This window comes from Hyperoodon ampullatus (genome assembly GCF_949752795.1).
Source record: "Hyperoodon ampullatus genome assembly, chromosome: 5".
Taxonomy (NCBI): Eukaryota; Metazoa; Chordata; class Mammalia; order Artiodactyla; family Ziphiidae; genus Hyperoodon; species Hyperoodon ampullatus.
In genome coordinates, this window is record NC_136918.1 from 10492139 (window position 1) to 10509402 (window position 17264).

General features: G+C 39.3%; 1 protein-coding gene across 2 annotated transcripts in view; it reads right to left on the bottom strand.

Moving 5' to 3' along the window:
• Positions 1-17264, bottom strand: part of SLC9A9 (solute carrier family 9 member A9) — a gene marked incomplete at both ends in the record, with an annotated part of 530059 nt that overhangs the window by 487618 nt on the left and 25177 nt on the right. For both annotated transcript variants that reach the window (XM_079704728.1, XM_079704727.1), the window contains 2 exons: positions 1113-1189; positions 3158-3235. In XM_079704728.1, coding sequence (XP_079560854.1) covers positions 1113-1189; positions 3158-3235 — 155 coding nt within the window. The remainder of the gene's footprint in view (positions 1-1112; positions 1190-3157; positions 3236-17264) is intronic.

Here is a 17264-nt window from a genome sequence, read left to right on the forward strand (position 1 = left end):
TCACAAACAGTTGATAGATCTCTTAGTGGTCCAGATTTTATAAGGCTCCCTAGTCTACATCTCTGCAAGCCTCCATCTTCAGGTGCTAAAATCTTCAACTTCCTCACCACCTTAACCATGCTGGACATTTTCATATAATGTAGCCTGAGTTGTTCTAGGTTTGAATCAATAAAAATTTAACAGAGAATTCAAAATAATGCCCCCCCCCGCCCTGCTCCCCACTTTCAGGTCCAAGTAATGAGAGCTCCTTAGCCTTCCAGTGACACACACTAAATATTTCATAAGGAAAAGGCTGGATGAGTGACTAATGGGTGTTTTTAGCCTCAGTTTCTTGTGTTAGGGATATAACAGCTGTATGCAGTAAAATTCCAGGGTAGAACTGGCTGTATCGACAATTTAAGACATCCACGCCATTGTAGTCATAGCAGCTGTACATGTTTTCTGCAGTGGAGATTTAACGTATTGGATAGTATTACAAGTGAATTGGATTGGCTTCACCATTTTGTACCACATTTTGCTTTATGATGAGCTGCAAGCCGGAGTCCGTATAGTTAGACTTGGGGCTTAGCAGCATAACCAATAAAATATAATGAGAAAAAAACAAGTCTGTGTCCTACAGTGTATCACAGCATTAAACAACTCTGCTGATATTTAGAGATGTCTGTCTCAGACTGCTCTCTTGTAAACTTTCCCTTAGAAAGAAAACCCTTAAGGTATAGTTACTATTTTACTCCTATCAACTATAGGTAAGGTTCTGCCAAGAAGAAGGAAAAGGAATGCGATGTGCGTATTTGCATCATTTAAGCCAAAAAAAGGCAACGTGCTTCACATAACTCAAACCAAATTATCCACATTCCCTAAGTCAGAAGTTCAAAACTCACAGAGAAAATCCAACAGTCTAATTCTAGTTTGCTTTGATTTGAAGACTTGTGTTTGTCAGAAGACATGCAAGCCTTGGAATTGAGTCAGAAAAATGTGTAAAGAGGTGATATACTGAAAAAAAGAGAAAATTCACCCAGTCAGTGTGAGTCCAGGAAATGTGAGATTCCTCCCACATTTCCAGAGCACCGGCCCTACAGCCTTCTGGAACTTGAGCTCCAAATGTCACTTACCCTATGACGATACAGGAGATGGCAGTTCCCAAGAAGGCATATGTTAAAATAGATCCTAAGTTCTGGAAAAAGTGTCTCTGGGGAGAAAAAGATACATTTTATATAGTACATCAGCATTTTTCTTCTTAGTGTTAACAGGAAATAAAAATAAATGCAATAAATTGCCCCACCCTTCCCTCACTGTTTAGGCAAATTTTGTTTTTGGAGCATCATTTCCTGGCCTTATTGTACAAATAAGGCTTAACTGATTTACACAGAAAAGGATAGAGGTTTCCAAAAAATAGGGGAAAAAATACACCTGGAAGGTGACAGGGTAGAGATGAGAGAAACTACTGCCAGAACTGGCTGGACCTGAGAGAGAGGGAAGGGACTGGAGCAATGGCCATGCAGGATTCTGGGATGATTAAAGGAAGACAGAGTTTTTCAGAAGTTTTGTTGTCACTGAAGCCCCTTCAGCACTTTAAATATACTATTCTAAAAGATTTAAGTTGTCATTTGACTTTTACTGGATCTCTGATTTACAGTTCTTCTGAATGTGATGAAACAAAACCTTAACCACCTACAACAGTTTATTCTAATGAATCACACAAAATGATGCCTAGTCTTGGGGCTGGGGATGAGGAAGGATGACTGGAATAAGTCTAGCTTTCTAAATCTTTTCAAATGGTTGCTCGGGAAAACTCGCTTCCAGTTCTGTAAGTGGCACCTGAGTAGGCAGAACTGACAGAAAGAGGGAGCCTGGAGTACACAAGAAAATCAGGTCTGTGCTGAAAAAGCAAAGGCTGCTGGAGCCCACAGGCCAAAGGAGGAGAGGGCTAGGAATCTCTGGAGTGGGTGGTGGGCAGCGGAAAAGCAACTGCACTACCTCTGCATCTCAAAACTCATTCAGGCCAGAACCTCACTCTGCAGCACTGGGGATGCTAGCACCTAAACTTTTATGTGAATTACTAATTTAGGAAATGTGAGCATTCAGGCTGCACCTAAGTAATGTTTTGCAAGTGCATAGAAACTGCAAAACCGGACTTTGTCTCTGTGAGCATCAACAGCTGAGTATTAGCAAAACAATCTTAAGTTTTCACCCAATGGGTGATGGGTAAACCCAATGTAATTAACAGCAAACTCTTTGGTTATAATCATCTACAATAATATTGCCCAGTAGAAATATAATGTAAACCATATATGTCATTTAAAATTTTTCTAGTAGCCACATTAAAATAAGATTTTAAAAAGTAAAATGAATGTTGATAATAAAATGTTTTATTTAACCCAATATATTCAAACATTATCATTTCTATATGAAATCAATATAAAACATTATTGAAATAATTTACATTATTTTTTGATACTGAGTCTGTAAAATCCAGTGCATATTGTACACTTAAAACACATCTTCAGGGGCTTCCCTGGTGGTGCAGAGGTTAAGAATCAGCTTGCCAATGCAGGGGACATGGGTTCGAGCCCTGGTCTGGGAAGATTCCACATGCCATGGAGCAGCTAAGCCCGGGCGCCACAACTACTGAGTCCAAGCGCCACAACTACTGAAGCCCACGTGCCTAGAGCCCGTGCTCCACAACAAGAGAGGCCACCGCAATGAGAGGCCTGTGCACCTCAATGAAGAGTAGCCCCTGCTCGGCGCAACTAGAGAAAGCCCGCACACAGCAATGAAGACCCAACGCAGCCAAAAATAAATAAATAAAATAAAATAAAATAAACTATGATAACTGTAGAAAAACAACTGATTAAAAAGCCCCAAATATTAAAAAATAAATAAATAAATAAAAGTTAAAAAAACAAACAAAAAAGAAAAAGCACACCATTCAGACTAGTCACATTTCAATGGCACGTGGCTATTGGTCAGTATATTGGACATAGCACAATTTAGAAGATTCTAAGCATGTCAGATTTGAATCTGTATCACATATGATCTAAGGTAATGATATTCTTACCAAATAGGTAAACCCATGAAATAAAATAATTTTTTTCATTAGTGCTGGCAAAATTCTCTACTTAATGATAAAAGAAGAAAAAAATCACTGTATATTTACCTTCTTTAGGCTATATCCGGCATGAAATATAATTGGTGGCAGTAAAACATTGAAGAAGATTTCTGGATCAAATGTCATCTGCCAGAAAAGACAAAAGTATAGTTAAGAAGATGCTCCTTTGGGCTACTAAAAATAAGTTTAAAAAAATTGTTATAGTCACCCTTGCTAAGGTTGTCTGAGGCATATTAACATGATATTAAATTAGCAAAGATGAAAATAAGAGAAAATGCAAACTTAGAAATTCATAATTGAATACAACTATAAAGTAATTGTTTTTTTTTGTGTGTGTGGTATGCGGCCTCTCACTGTTGTGGCCTCTCCCGTTGTGGAGCACAGGCTCCGGACGCGCAGGCTCAGCAGCCATGGCTCACGGGCCCAGCTGCTCCGCAGCATGTGGGATCTTCCTGGACCGGGGCACGAACCCGTGTCCCCTGCATTGGCAGGCGGACTCTCAACCACAGTGCCACCAGAGAAGCCCTAAAGTAATATTTTAAATGTAAAACTTTATTCTGTAGCTAATAAGAACATCAAAAAAACCTCAATGAAACCTCTCTAGGCAAAAAAACCTTTTCCTTTTCCTTTGATTAGTTATTCATTCCTCATATTTTCAATGTTTTTATTATATTTTATATTTTTCTGGTTGAGGAGATTGGTAGTGTTCCAATATTTTAGCTCTGACAAGGATTTATCTAAGGTTTTCTCAAATAAAGCATTTTTAGAAATTTAGTCTTACTTTTCCCACTTTATCCCACTCTGAAGTTCAAAATATTTTCTGGACTCTGGAAAAACACATTTGAAAGTGAAACTGGATTTTTCTAGTATTTGTTTATTGGCTTTTACTTAAATGTTAAAATAAACTTGGCAAAAAATTCCTTGGTGTGAAATACAATGAAATGAGATGTAGAAATTCTTGAATCCAATATCTGCTATTTGCTGGGTAGTCTGAAAATGTTAACTCATTTAATTTTTAAAACCTTCCTTAGGCTCATTCTCTTCTTCCACACTTTCCCTCTCTCTCTTGCTCTCTCTCTCTCTCTCTCTCTCTCTCACACACACACACACACACATACTGCCATTCATTATTTCACCACTAAGCCTTCTTACCATTACAGCATTCGTCAAAATCTTTGAGATGTATGGGTTTCACAACTATACTTTCTAATTTCCTCCCCCTTTTTGCCTGAATTCTTACTCATCTCTGAAGCTGGATCTCAAAAGCTACTCCTCTCTGAAACATGCTTTGACTTCCCGAGTCAAAACTGACCATTCTTTCTTCTATGTTCTTTCAGCACTTTGTACCCTCCCTTGCAGCATATGTGTTTCATAACATATTTTACACGATTATTGGTTTCCGTTTGACTGCTTTCCCAGTTAAATTGGGAAGCCATCAAGGATCATGATGATGTCTTAGTCAATTCTGTGTTGCTTTCATCCCTCCCAGTGCTACCCCATTGCTCAATATATATTTGCTAAATTGGAAAAAAAATTAATTGCCTTTGAGAGACAAATCTATTAAAATGGAATGAATTATATATATCCCTAACAACCTTACACATTACAGGTAAGAATTACTTAAGTAAAAATTAAGAAAAGCCTTTCTTAACTCCCATTTTTTACTTTGGGCCTAATTGAGCATTGCCAGAGTCCCTCTTCGCTTTTCTGCATACTGGCCCCTCAACTCTATTCTTCTAATATTTGGGAAGGGGAAGGGGGGAAGTAGGAGCCACCTAACTCAGCTGGGCACCCTCTCATAAACCTAGTTATTCCCTCATTGATGCTACAACTTCTTGTACCGGTAAGCATTCAGATAGATCAGCTTGGCCCATCCCGAACTCTCTGTGCCAGTTTCTTCATCTTGAAAATGAATACAATAATCTGGTACCTAATTTTAAGATGGTTATAAAAATTAAATGAATTAATACTTACAAAGCCCTTGCAGCATTGCCTAACATCTAGCAAGCACCTTTAAGTATTTATTACTAAAGAAAATGAAATATCTGAATTAATATTTTGAAGTTATACTATTTGAAGAAGTTGCCCTGTTGCTAGGAACTCTTGAGTGTTACAACTGTGTAACATTTGGGCAAAGATATTACTTTTCCTTCAAGGTTTACTCTTTTTTCTAAGATTATCTGAAACACCATTATTGATCTATTTTTGAGGCCTCTTTGAGAGTGTATCAATTGCATATTTGAAAGTTTTTAGCAAAGAGGTGTATCTCTGAGTTCTGGAGGAGAGAAGCAATGCAGCCGTGATCATCTGGAAGAGAGAATTACAGTGGCACAACATCTTGGACAGAAAATCCCTCGCCTCGGCAGTTTTTCTGCAAAAATCAGGTTAGTCACTCAACCAGAACATTTCAATAATCAGAATGCCCCATTCCCTGCATGCAGGTTAACTAATGTGTTATTGAATTATATTTTCTGGAGCAGCCAGATGAAACTGGCAGGCTGAGAATGGCATGCAGTGTACGAGGATTTATTTGTATATACAAAACAGATTTGTGTTCCTTTCAGACTTGCTATAAGCTTAGGAACTGCTAAATCAGAGTTCTGGGAGTAACTCCAAACCCAGACAATTTCTCAGAAATGGCTGGATCTGCCACTGCACCAACCTCCAGATGGTGATTCCACATGTCATTTTCCTCAGACTTTGTGTTCAAATCGTGGCCTTGGAGGTGAGACTGTTTTTAAGGCCCAAACAATTAAAATTCTTCATTATAGTATGAGGGGGGAAAAAACCTAAGACAGGTGTGAAAGGGAAGAGCAGAAAGTTAAAAATCTTCCAGCTAAATACATTAGTCTTAAGATACAAATTTTATACACCAGCACTGTCCAGTGGGACTTTCTGTGAAGTGAAAATGTTCTATTACTGTCCTGCCCAATACAGTAGCCATGGGTCACATGATCTATTGAGCAATTGAATTGCAAGCTACTGGAACTGAGGGACTGAAATTTTTATTTTCTGTGGCTAGTAACTGTTGGACAGTACATTTATAGACAGTTACTAGAATTTTAAAATTCAGACCATTCAATTCTTAGATGGTTTATCGTCCCATATAAGGAATGGCTAATTTGGAGCAACCGACCTGAGACTCAGGTGGTAGAATTATGGATGCTTCATGAAAACTGTGAGATTTTTAAATACTGAGATTCAATTCTTAAAATACCAGATAATATGAGACAGAAAAATACCAATATGTTCAACTACTACAAGGATGCAGTAGTTTTACCTATTAACTCAAATATGCACCGGTATTTGGCTAGGAATGGCCTGGACATGTTGATAGAGATAATCAACTTGAAAACTTCCAAAAGCAGAAAGCAAAGGTACCAAGTTTAATTCTCATCAGAAGGTTATAGATACAAAAATTCTGTTTGGGGCTTCCCTGGTGGCGCAGTGGTTGAGATTCTGCCTGCCAATGCAGGGGACACGGGTTTGGGCCCTGGTCTGGGAGGGTCCCACATGCTGCAGAGCAACTAGGCACGTGAGCCACAACTACTGAGACTGCGCGTCTGGAGCCTGTGCTCTGCAACAAGAGAGGCCGCGATAGTGAGAGGCCCAAGCACTGCGATGAAGAGTGGCCCCCGCTTGACACAACTAGAGAAAGCCGTCGCACAGAAACGAAGACCCAACACACCCAAAAAAAAAAAAAAAATTCTGTTTGGTCCTGAGTATTAAGGCATCCAGCAACTCAGTATGAACTATCTAGGAAAAAATATCAGTGTTCTAGGCAACTACTAAATAAATAAGCATTAAAAGAACCACTTTAATAGGGGACTGTGATTTATGTGGCATATTACTCCCAAAGAGGCCTTTTAAAAACATAGTTTCATCAACTCTGATAGCATTCCTGAGTGGTAACTAGCAAATGCAATTATCCCCTTTTTCCAGAGACAGGAGAAGAAATGAATGGCATGCCCAGTGTCAATGAATGTGTCAGGGATATTGCTGGGAATTGGGTGTATCTGCATGGGCAAGCTAAATGTGTGCTTTCCAAGGGAGAACCAGGCTAACATAACTACTTAAAGCAAGACTTAGGAGTGTTTAAGAGAAGTTGGGACTCAGAAGTAGGCTTTCATTATTTTGGCAATTCCCAATTCCTTTGGAAAAGTAAAAGTGGTTAACACAACAATGCGTTCACTTATCTTCAATGCTTTGTTCATTAGAAATCTAACAAGCCTCCTCTCTGTTGCAAAGTTCTGGAAGATATATGATAGATGGACTGAATCCATGAAGGTTATAGTCAAAAGAAAGAAGCTGTGTAGTTTCAGTACACTGCACAGGGTTACGTTGTAGTTCATGGTTCTCTAGGACAGAGACACCACTCTGGGCTTGCTAACCCTGCAGGGAGGCTTGATATTGAAGCAGCCTATGAGCTGGGTTTTGAAGGATGGGTAGGAGCCTCTCCATGGGGCACCAACATACAGAACCATGCTCCTTTGTCTGCCCTGGAAGCAGTGGGCCAGGGTTCACCAAGCCACAAGGGAAACTGGTGGCTTCCTGGAGTTTCAGTTACACTTGATAGCAAGCAGTTTGAAATATTTTAAATATTTTTAAAATGCAGATATATTTAAAAGTGAAAATCAAAACCCATATGCATTTTTAATATAAATATGAGAATTCAAAGAAACCTTGGCTTGCTCGGGGGAGACAGCTTTGGGATATACATAGAGACAACTCAAGGGTGTGTGTTTCCTTTCCTCTGCCCTAAGTTTTGGTATGAAAAGCACCAGAGGGGGAGAATGGAGAACAAATTCAGAATATCTGATGAAAATATACCACCTACTAATTAGATGAGCTTAGTCCACTTAATCTCTCTGAGGCTCAGTTTCATCATTTGTAATATGGGCATGCAAATGCCTACTTCCTAGACTTGCTTTTGAGGATTAGATGTAATAAGAGATGTAAAGTGTTCTACTTGGTACCTGACACTGATTGTTTCTCAAGAAATGCTCACTATACTTGAATTGAAATGGAAGAAACTGTTGAAGCAATGGGTTAAGGATTGGAGGTACATGGTGCACTTGGGAACAGAAGTAGAAAATGTAGACCTCCTAAGTGATGTGGGAGGACGTTAAGGCCTGGCTATGCATACTGCCCAGACTATTAACCTCTCTAACCCAGTGGAAATGAACTGAAACTATATTCACTCAAACACGGAAGAAAATAGAGATATTTTGCACAGCAGGATTAAACAATAAAATGGCTATTGAGAGTACAAATTTGTATAACCTTTTAGTGGAGTAATTTAGCAAAAGTTATCAAAATGTCAAATATCCATACCATTTGTTTTGTTTTGTTTTTGAAATTTATTTATTTTTGGCTGTGTTGGGTCTTTGTTGCTGCACGCGGGCTTTTCTCTAGTTGCAAGGAGTGGGGGATACTCTTTATTGCGGTGTGCGGGCTTCTCATTGCAGTGGCTTCTCTTGTTGTGGAGCGTAGGCTCTAGGCGCGTGGGCTTCAATAGCTGTGGCTCGCAGGCTCTAGAGCGCAGGCTCTGTAGTTGTGGAGCATGGGCTTAGTTGCTCCGCGGCACGTGGGATCTTCCCGGACCAGGGCTCGAACCCGTGTCCCCTGCATTGGCAGGTGGATTCTTAACCACTGCACCACCAGGAAAGCCCAGATATCCATACCATTTGATTCAGCAACACCTCATCTGAGAATTTATCCTGCAGATATGCTTGCACATGTGTAGAATGACATAAGGGCAAGAGTATTCATTGCAGATGAATAAATGGGGAAAAAGAAAGCATTGACGATGATTGAAAAATGGACTGGTTAAATAAATCACAATATTCAGCTGACCCTTGACCAAGGTAGGGGTTAGCGGTGTTGACTCTCCATGCAGTCGAAAACTGGGTATAACTCACAGTTGGCCCTCTGTATATGAGATTCTTCCCTTTCTGCAGTTCCTGCTTATCCATGGTTCTGCATCCGCGGATTCAACCAACTATAGATCATCTAGTACTGCAGTACTTGTTATTGAAAAAAATCTGCATATAAGTGGACCCACGCAGTTCAAACTTGTGTTGTTCAAGGGTCAACTATAATCTGTAAAATTGAATACTATGCAACTGTTAGAAAGGCTGAGGAAACTGTCTATGAACTGATATGGTTGCTTTCTAAAATTTGCTGTCAAGCTAAAAAAGCAAGGTGTAGAACAGTCTGTCTGGCATGTGTAACAAACACTGCTATGGCCTCACCACACCCCATTTTCTTTTTGTCCTGGCCAGACACTTAGACCACATTTCCTTGTAGTCACATGGGGCCATATGACAAAGGTCTGGCCAGTTGAATATGGATACAAGTAATATAAATAATTTCCAACCCTGGTCTCTAAAAATCCCCTGAATCTTCCATGTTCTCTGTCTTTCTGCCTTTGTTAGCTCCTGTAGAACATCTGGCAGAGGTCTCAAATACTAGGGACTGGCAGAACCACTAGATTAAAGGAAGATGGGAATGATTAATGGCCCCTGGAGAAGACTACAGTGGTCCCCTCATGGCCCAAAGGCCACAATGGATTGGAATACAAGCAAGAAATAAACCTTTATTGTGTTAAGTCATAGAGATTTGGGGGTAGTTTGTTAAAGCATTTGGCCTATTCCATGATTTGTATGGAAAAGGACGATGTGTAGAATATTTACCTGCATATTATAAATATGTGTGTGTGTATATATGCATATATATACTATTGTCTACTGTATATTATATATATAAGTTATATATATATATAATATATAATATATATATAATATATAATATATATATATATATATATATATATATATATATATATATAATCAGTTGCTTCTGGGGAGGCCAGGGAGGAGAACTTGGTGGCAGGAAGTATGGGGGTTAGGAGAAGGATTTTCTGTGTGTACTTAGTGAGGGCTGACTTTCTTTGCCCTGGCTTCATACCTATGGATACAGAGAAGACTGCTGCTTAGAGCAGGGCATCCCAGCATTTTTGCCATCATGACACACACACAGAAAATGAGTATATTGGGTCAATGGGGTAAACTGTGGGGAAATTAGGGTCCTGATGAGACTACTCAGGGATGAAAAGATGAGACTAGGACTCTGACCATCCTCAGCCTGAGGATGAAGACATTGATATCTCATGGCACACCTGTAACCCATCAGCACACCAGGTGGGGAGCGCTGTACAGGATTTAACACTCCTGGCCCTGGTCCCACATTTCACTCACTCTCCCTAGGAAACAGAGAGTGACTAGTCTAATTGGTAAGCTGGAGTAAAGGAACTGAGTGTGTGCATCTCAGCTCCCTCTCTCTCGGTGTTGGAACCGGCCTGCTTGCTCAAAGTGGATGTCCCTGGCTCCTCCCAGACCTAGGGAAGGCTCATGCTGTCCAGCTGGGTCCATGGCTGGGTGGGTCAGTCCTTCTAATTCTGGGGTGAAAGATGAGCAAGCCAGCTTACAGACTGAGACTCATTATTTTACCTAGCTTTTGCTCTCTGTCTTTCTCATTCCTGTATCTATGTCTCAACTAACTATAAAATCAGATGGGTAACTATACTGCAACAACAAAAAGTCTTTGTTAATAAATACTATCAAGTTAAAAATCAGATGGGCAAAAGAAGTGATATTGAATAATGTCTTCAAGATGCCAACCTGCCTTTTTTGTACCTTTTGAACGTTGAGCCACATGAATGTATTACTTACTCAAAAAATAAATTAAAGTCATTAAAAAAAAAAAGGTGTCTCAGGTAGATTAGTTTGAAGGGGCCTCAAGTTTAGCCTGGATGAAGGGAAACCGTTGTCAAGTCACAGAACCAAAATGAGCACAAGGTAATAACAATGTGAATGAAGGTGACTGTGACAGAATGGAAAGAAAGGACCAAACCCAGGAGACATCCATTCATTCAACAATATTTACTTAGAATAAGTGAGATCAGGACAAAGAATGGTAAGGATATAAGTTTAGGGAGATAAGGAAGCCATACAAGCAGCAAAAAGATAATGAATTACTGTCTTTTAAAAATGGGGAGAAATCCTGCTCTTGACATTCAAATCTATGGAATGGCCAGGTTAGGAGATAGTTATTCACAGTGAAAAGCATTCTTCATTTTTCCAGATGGCTTCCTAAGAGCTCTTATATGTGGCAGGGACTCATCAGAGAAATAGGCTTTACCTCCTGTAGGCTATTGTTTAAGAAATACAGAGTGCCACAGACACACAGGCTGTCAGAAGGAGAAGCTGCCTTAGACGTCACCCAACTTAGGGGTCTGCAAACTGATTTCTGCCAATCCCTGGGCTGCACAGAGGGAGTGGTGGTGATGGGAAGTGGAGACAACTGCGCTGCGTCCACCCTGGCTCTGCTCTCCAGGTTCTGCCTGAGCAGTTTTGATTTTACCTGTTTCACACATTGTGAAGGATTTTCAGATTTTCTTTGAATGAAGTGTTCCTCTGTTAAAAAATGTTTGAAACCCTGACCTAATATTGTCCCCCAGAAAGTTCAAGGGACATGTGGAAAATCACAGGATCACTCAGAGGCACCACTGAACTTTGAAATCCTAAACCAGAGCTGTTTCTCTTTTTATTATATTTATATTCTTATTTTTGCTTCAAACAAGTTTTAAATGATGTGTCAGAGTTGAAGACCCTTCCCCAGAAGTGACCAATACCCTGAAGTTAGAAAGTGTTTTCCTTCCATGACTGTAATCTTGTACTTCATATACATGTATCCATAGAAATAATTAGTATTATTTGTGTATTTTAAAATTTTACAGAAATTTAGCCATAACTAGCCTTTTGTATCCTGCTTTTTACATTCAGAAGTGTTCTTACAATTTATCTATGTTAATACATGTGGATCTTGTCTATTCATTTCAACTGCTGTATAGCCTTCTGTTGGATGAATATATCACAATTTTTTCCCTTCTCTGATAAGAGAATTAGGGCAATTAGGTATTTTCCTATTTTCACTATGACTAAAAATAATGCAATAGATATTCTTGTACTTAAGCCTTTGCATACATGTGTAAATTTCTCTAGAAGAGGAAAATACATAGCAGTAGAACTGCTGGATGATAAGGTATACGAATCTTCAACAGTAGTAGGTTGAAGTAACTTTAAAGTGGTTACACCATTTACACTCCACGGGAAAGTCTAGAAGTATTTCTCCACCTTCTAGCCAACACTTAGTATTGACAAATTTCTAATTTTTAGCAGTAAGATATATATGAGCTGCTACCACATTACTGTTTTCTTTGCATTTCCCATTACTAATGAAATAAGCATATTTTCCTTGTTCATTGGTCTTTTGTGACATCTCTTTAGTGAATTTTTGGATCATACCTTTTACCCAGTATGACTTTTTCTTGTTTATTAGTTCTTCACACAACCTGATTACTATTCTGTTTTGGTTATTTACACTTCAAATACATTCTTCTATTCTCTCACCTCCTTAAACTTTTTAACATTGTTTTTTAACTTTGTCATGGTGTCTTTTCATGCAAAAGTTTTTCATTTTAATGTAGTAAAATTTATTCCATTTTTACTTTGATTCAGCTTTTGGTAACTTCTTTAAAAAATCTTCTCTTATCTTGATGTCATAAATATATTTTCTCCTGAAGTTTTATAATTGGCTGTTTACCCTAAACTTTTAAAAGCCTGAGGAAAGGTAAGGGTATAATAATAAATAAATAAAGCAAGTTGCAAAGTTTGAGAGACCATCTGATTTAAATCACATAGAAAAATATGTAAAATATATGTAAATATATTTTATTTGTAATAATAATTATAAATTATCATTGAGAAATTGTGAGATTTCTCACAAAACTATGATGACTTTTCAAGTAATTAAAATTCTAGAAGTTAGAAATACACTATTGTGAACATTATACATGCAAAAATGACAGATATAAGCACTGGTATTTCATTGGAGGTAGGTAATGTTTATAAACCCAGGCAAACTTAAGTGGAGAACTGAGAACAAAACATTCATATAATTCTAAATATTTAGCTTGGCAACACAGAGGTGTGGAAAGAACACTGAACTCAAAGTCAGAAGACCATTTGGGCCACGGATCAATCTTGACCAAGTCACATAAGATTTCAGAGCCTCAGTTTCTGAAACATAGGGGTGATATCTGATCACCTCATGGAATAATGGTGAGACTGAAATGGAAATAACAACTACTATGGAAAAGGGAATGCACAGTCATTATAAGTTAGGCAGGGCTGAAGCTCAGGGTCTGTCTTCCTCACTTATAGACTACTACAGTTACCACTTGTCAATTAATTACAATAATAAGTAATAATTTTAAAAAACCCTGACATTTCCATAAGGCTGTTACAGTTTTAAAAGTGCCTTCATACACAGACTCTCATTTTTTCTTTACAACAACCTTTTGAGGTAAGTACTGTGAACACCCCATGTCTACAGAGGTGGAACCAAGGCTCAGAGAGATATGTAGCTTTCACAAAGTCACACCTTGTAAGTAGTAAGACTTGGACTCAAACCTTAGCTTCTAATTGTGAGTCCATTGCTTTGTTGATAACAATAAAGATAACAAAACTAACAGTTAATATACCTTGAACACTTACTATGAACCAGGCACTATTCTAAGTGCTTTACATGTATTTTCTCATTTGCAACTCACAATGACCCTACAAAGTACTGCTAGTTAGGAATATCCCATTTTACAAATGGGGAAGTTGAAGCATAGGAAAACTAATCATCTCATCTAGCATCACACAGCTGTTAAGTAGCATTCGAACCAAGTAATATGACGCCAGGGGCCTCCTTCTTAACTAAAACAGTCCATCTGCCATCCACCTATGGGTTCAGGTTATCCACTCCACTACTGGATGTGTCCTCATGAGCTTCAAATACATAAAGACCACCTACATTTCCCAGATCATTGCCACAGCACCTAGACACCGATGGGCAGAGAGTCTCCTATATTTCTGCATAAGATTCTTGACATATGAACTTACCTCTGTTACCTTTGTGACCCTTTACTAAGGTAACCATACCTTCTGGTTTGACCAGAACAGTCCCAGGTAATACCTGTTGTCCTGGCCTCATTATTTATCATGCCTCACTTAGCTCTCAAGAGTTCCAGTTTGAAAATCAAATGATATGGTTTCCTACTCCCGACCCTAGACACCCAGACTCCTGACCTTTTAACTCCCTACATATAGCTCGGATTGGCTGCTGGTACCCTTTGCTGTGTGGGTTGCCTAGCCCCCTTACCTCCACTAGCTGTGGTATTAACATGACAGGGGGACTCCCTGGCTACAGATCAGCAGGGGAAGAGAAAATAATAGGTGTGTGTGAGAAGGGCCTGGTCCCCCATCTCACCAAGAGTATTCATTCCTCAGTACCCAGGGGAGGGTTGCAAAAGGAAAGACATCTAACAGAACTGAAAACCTGTGCCTCAAGAATGATTTCCCCGCTAATCTGGAATCAATCTTAATCTTGGCCAATTTTTATATTATAAGCCAAAGAAACTGTGCTTTCCAACCCTTGGAATATACAGGAGCATCACAGTCCCACAGAGTTTCTTTTTTGCCTTACAGTTTTTCTGAGTTTGCATTATCTTTTTGGTCCTTAGTTTTGAAGTGTGCTTGTAGCTTCCCCATCACAAGACCTCACCAGGGAGCAACTGGCCTGGGGAAGCTGGACAGGGAAGGGCTGAGTCAGCAAGGACCACAGTCACAGCAGGCATGCTTGAGGGGATTTGGGGGAAGTGGGGTGGGGGGGAGGTGCTGAAATCAGCAGAAAATGATACCATACATCTTGATTTAAAATTAAAATGATGTATTTTTCAAACAGTGCATTCATCTTAAAAATGATGCATTAAAAAACAACACCAAACTTCCTTCAACATGCCAACTTCAAACTTTGTCCCAAGGAGGAAATCCATGCTTACCGAGGGCCGATGTTAAGGAAGCAGAGTCATATTTACAGCACGCCTAACACTAAATAACTTTTTCTCCTTTATTTTGTAAAGCTAAAGTGATAGGTATCACTGATCCCTGTTTTATAGATAAAGAAAAATATGAGAAGTTAACTTCTCCAAGTTTCAATGCTGAAAGTGGCAGAGGTAGGATTCAGCCCTAGGTGTAATGGCAAAACTGCAATGGACTGAATATTTGCATCTCTTCAAAATTCATATGTTGAAATCCAACCCCTAAGGTGTTGGTATTAGGAGGTGGTGCCTTTGGGAGGTGATTAGGTTGTGAGGGTAGAGCCCTCATACATGGGATTAATGTCCTTATAAAAGAAAACTGAGAGAGCTATCTCATTCTTTCTATCACATAAGGACACACAGCAAGCAGATAGCCATCTATGAATCAGAAGGCTAGCTCTCACCAGATACCAAATATGCTGGTGACCTGATCTTGGGCTTTCCAGCTTCTAAAACTGTGAGAAATAAATGTTTGTTGTTTAAGTCATCCAGGCTATGGTATTTTTGTTATAGCTGCCCAAAAAGACAAAGACATAAACCTTACACATTTCTCTATATCACCTTAGAGGGAGTCAGTTCAAGCTGAAGATATGAAGCTCTAATAGTGAAATTTTAAGACAATCATCATGTGAGAAAGAACTTTTTTGTGAGATGAAACATGTGGTGTGTGGATATTTTCAGTTCTCCTAAAAATGCAATGATATAGTATATATTCAGTGGTGTGCTAGTAAATCATCTCTCTGGAGTAAAAAAAGCCTACAAGCCCCGATTTGCAGTAGTTGACAATTTCTGTAGTCTAAATACTCCTACCACAGCCCATTTCAAGTTGTCAATGTTTGATCAACTGGCTTGCAAGATTCCTGGATATTTAATAAATAATCAGCTCTCAGAGCACAGACTCTCAGTACTCCACTGCATTATTTTACTTCAACTATGTTTTAACTCATCATTTGGGTACTCTTCTTGCACACATAACCTATATAAAGCTTCTCACACTACTGAAGGTATAGGAGGCCAGGATATATTATATCCCCCCAAAATATGCTTTGGCCTTAGAATTATTTTGACCTGATTATTTTGAGAAACAGCAGACACAGGAGAAGCTCTGAAAACAGAGTAGAAGTTACCCTTTTGTAAGGGAAACTTACATTAAGGAAACCTCCGTTTGTAAGGGTGTTTCCTTCTAGGAAGAGAAGGATGACTCTAAATCATATGAAACTTACCAATAAAAAAGGCACAGACTTAAATCTGCATCATAACCTTACCCTCTTTACCAAACATGTCCTGCTCACCTTCCTAAAACTTGCCTCCCCTACACACTTTTCGTTATTTTAGCTAAAGATGGTACTGAAGCCTGAATTCTAAGCCATCTCTCTGGGTTACTCATTCCCTAGATTTCTCCCAGGTATACATGAAATAAATATGTTAATAAACTTCTGTTTGTCTTTCTCTTGTTAATCTGTCTTATGTTACAAGGGCCCTAGTCAAAAACCTAGACAGGCAGAGAGAAAGATTTCTCTCCCCTACAAGGGTCAATGTGTTAGACACTGGGATTTTCCTTCATTGAAGGCTTTGTCACCTCTGCCGCTTAGAATGCTGTCAGCCCCTTCAGAGATTGCCAAGACTGAAAAGAGGCAGCTCACGCAAAGTCATGCCCTTCCCAGAGTAGCCCACATCCAAAGACAAAATGATTTGGTATTTTAGAGTCCAGGCCATCTCAGTCCAACCGTGGATGACTCTGAAGAGCCATTCTAACTCCAGAGCTTCCCAGGGAGTTAGACAAAATTGTTGGGCCTGCATCACAGCTTAACTTCTCCCTTGGCCCTCTCAGCCTTTCTTCCTCTTCCATTCATAAGGTGTTGATCTCAAGAGCACTTAACCATCCCATTAAACCCCACCTCTGAGTCCTCTAGGAACCCAATAGTCAGAAAGAATGGTGAAGAGAGCACTTCCCTGGTGGTCCAGTGGTTAGGACTCTGTGCTTCCACTGCAGGGGGCACGGGTTCTACCCCTGGTTGGGGAACTAATATCCTGCATGCCTTGTGGCACGGCCAACAAAACCAAACCAAACCAAACAAAAAAGGAACAGTGAAGAGAACCTGAATTTGTAGACATTCTCGACTCACACACCTTCACCTGAGGCAGAACTCTGTAAATCAGACCATG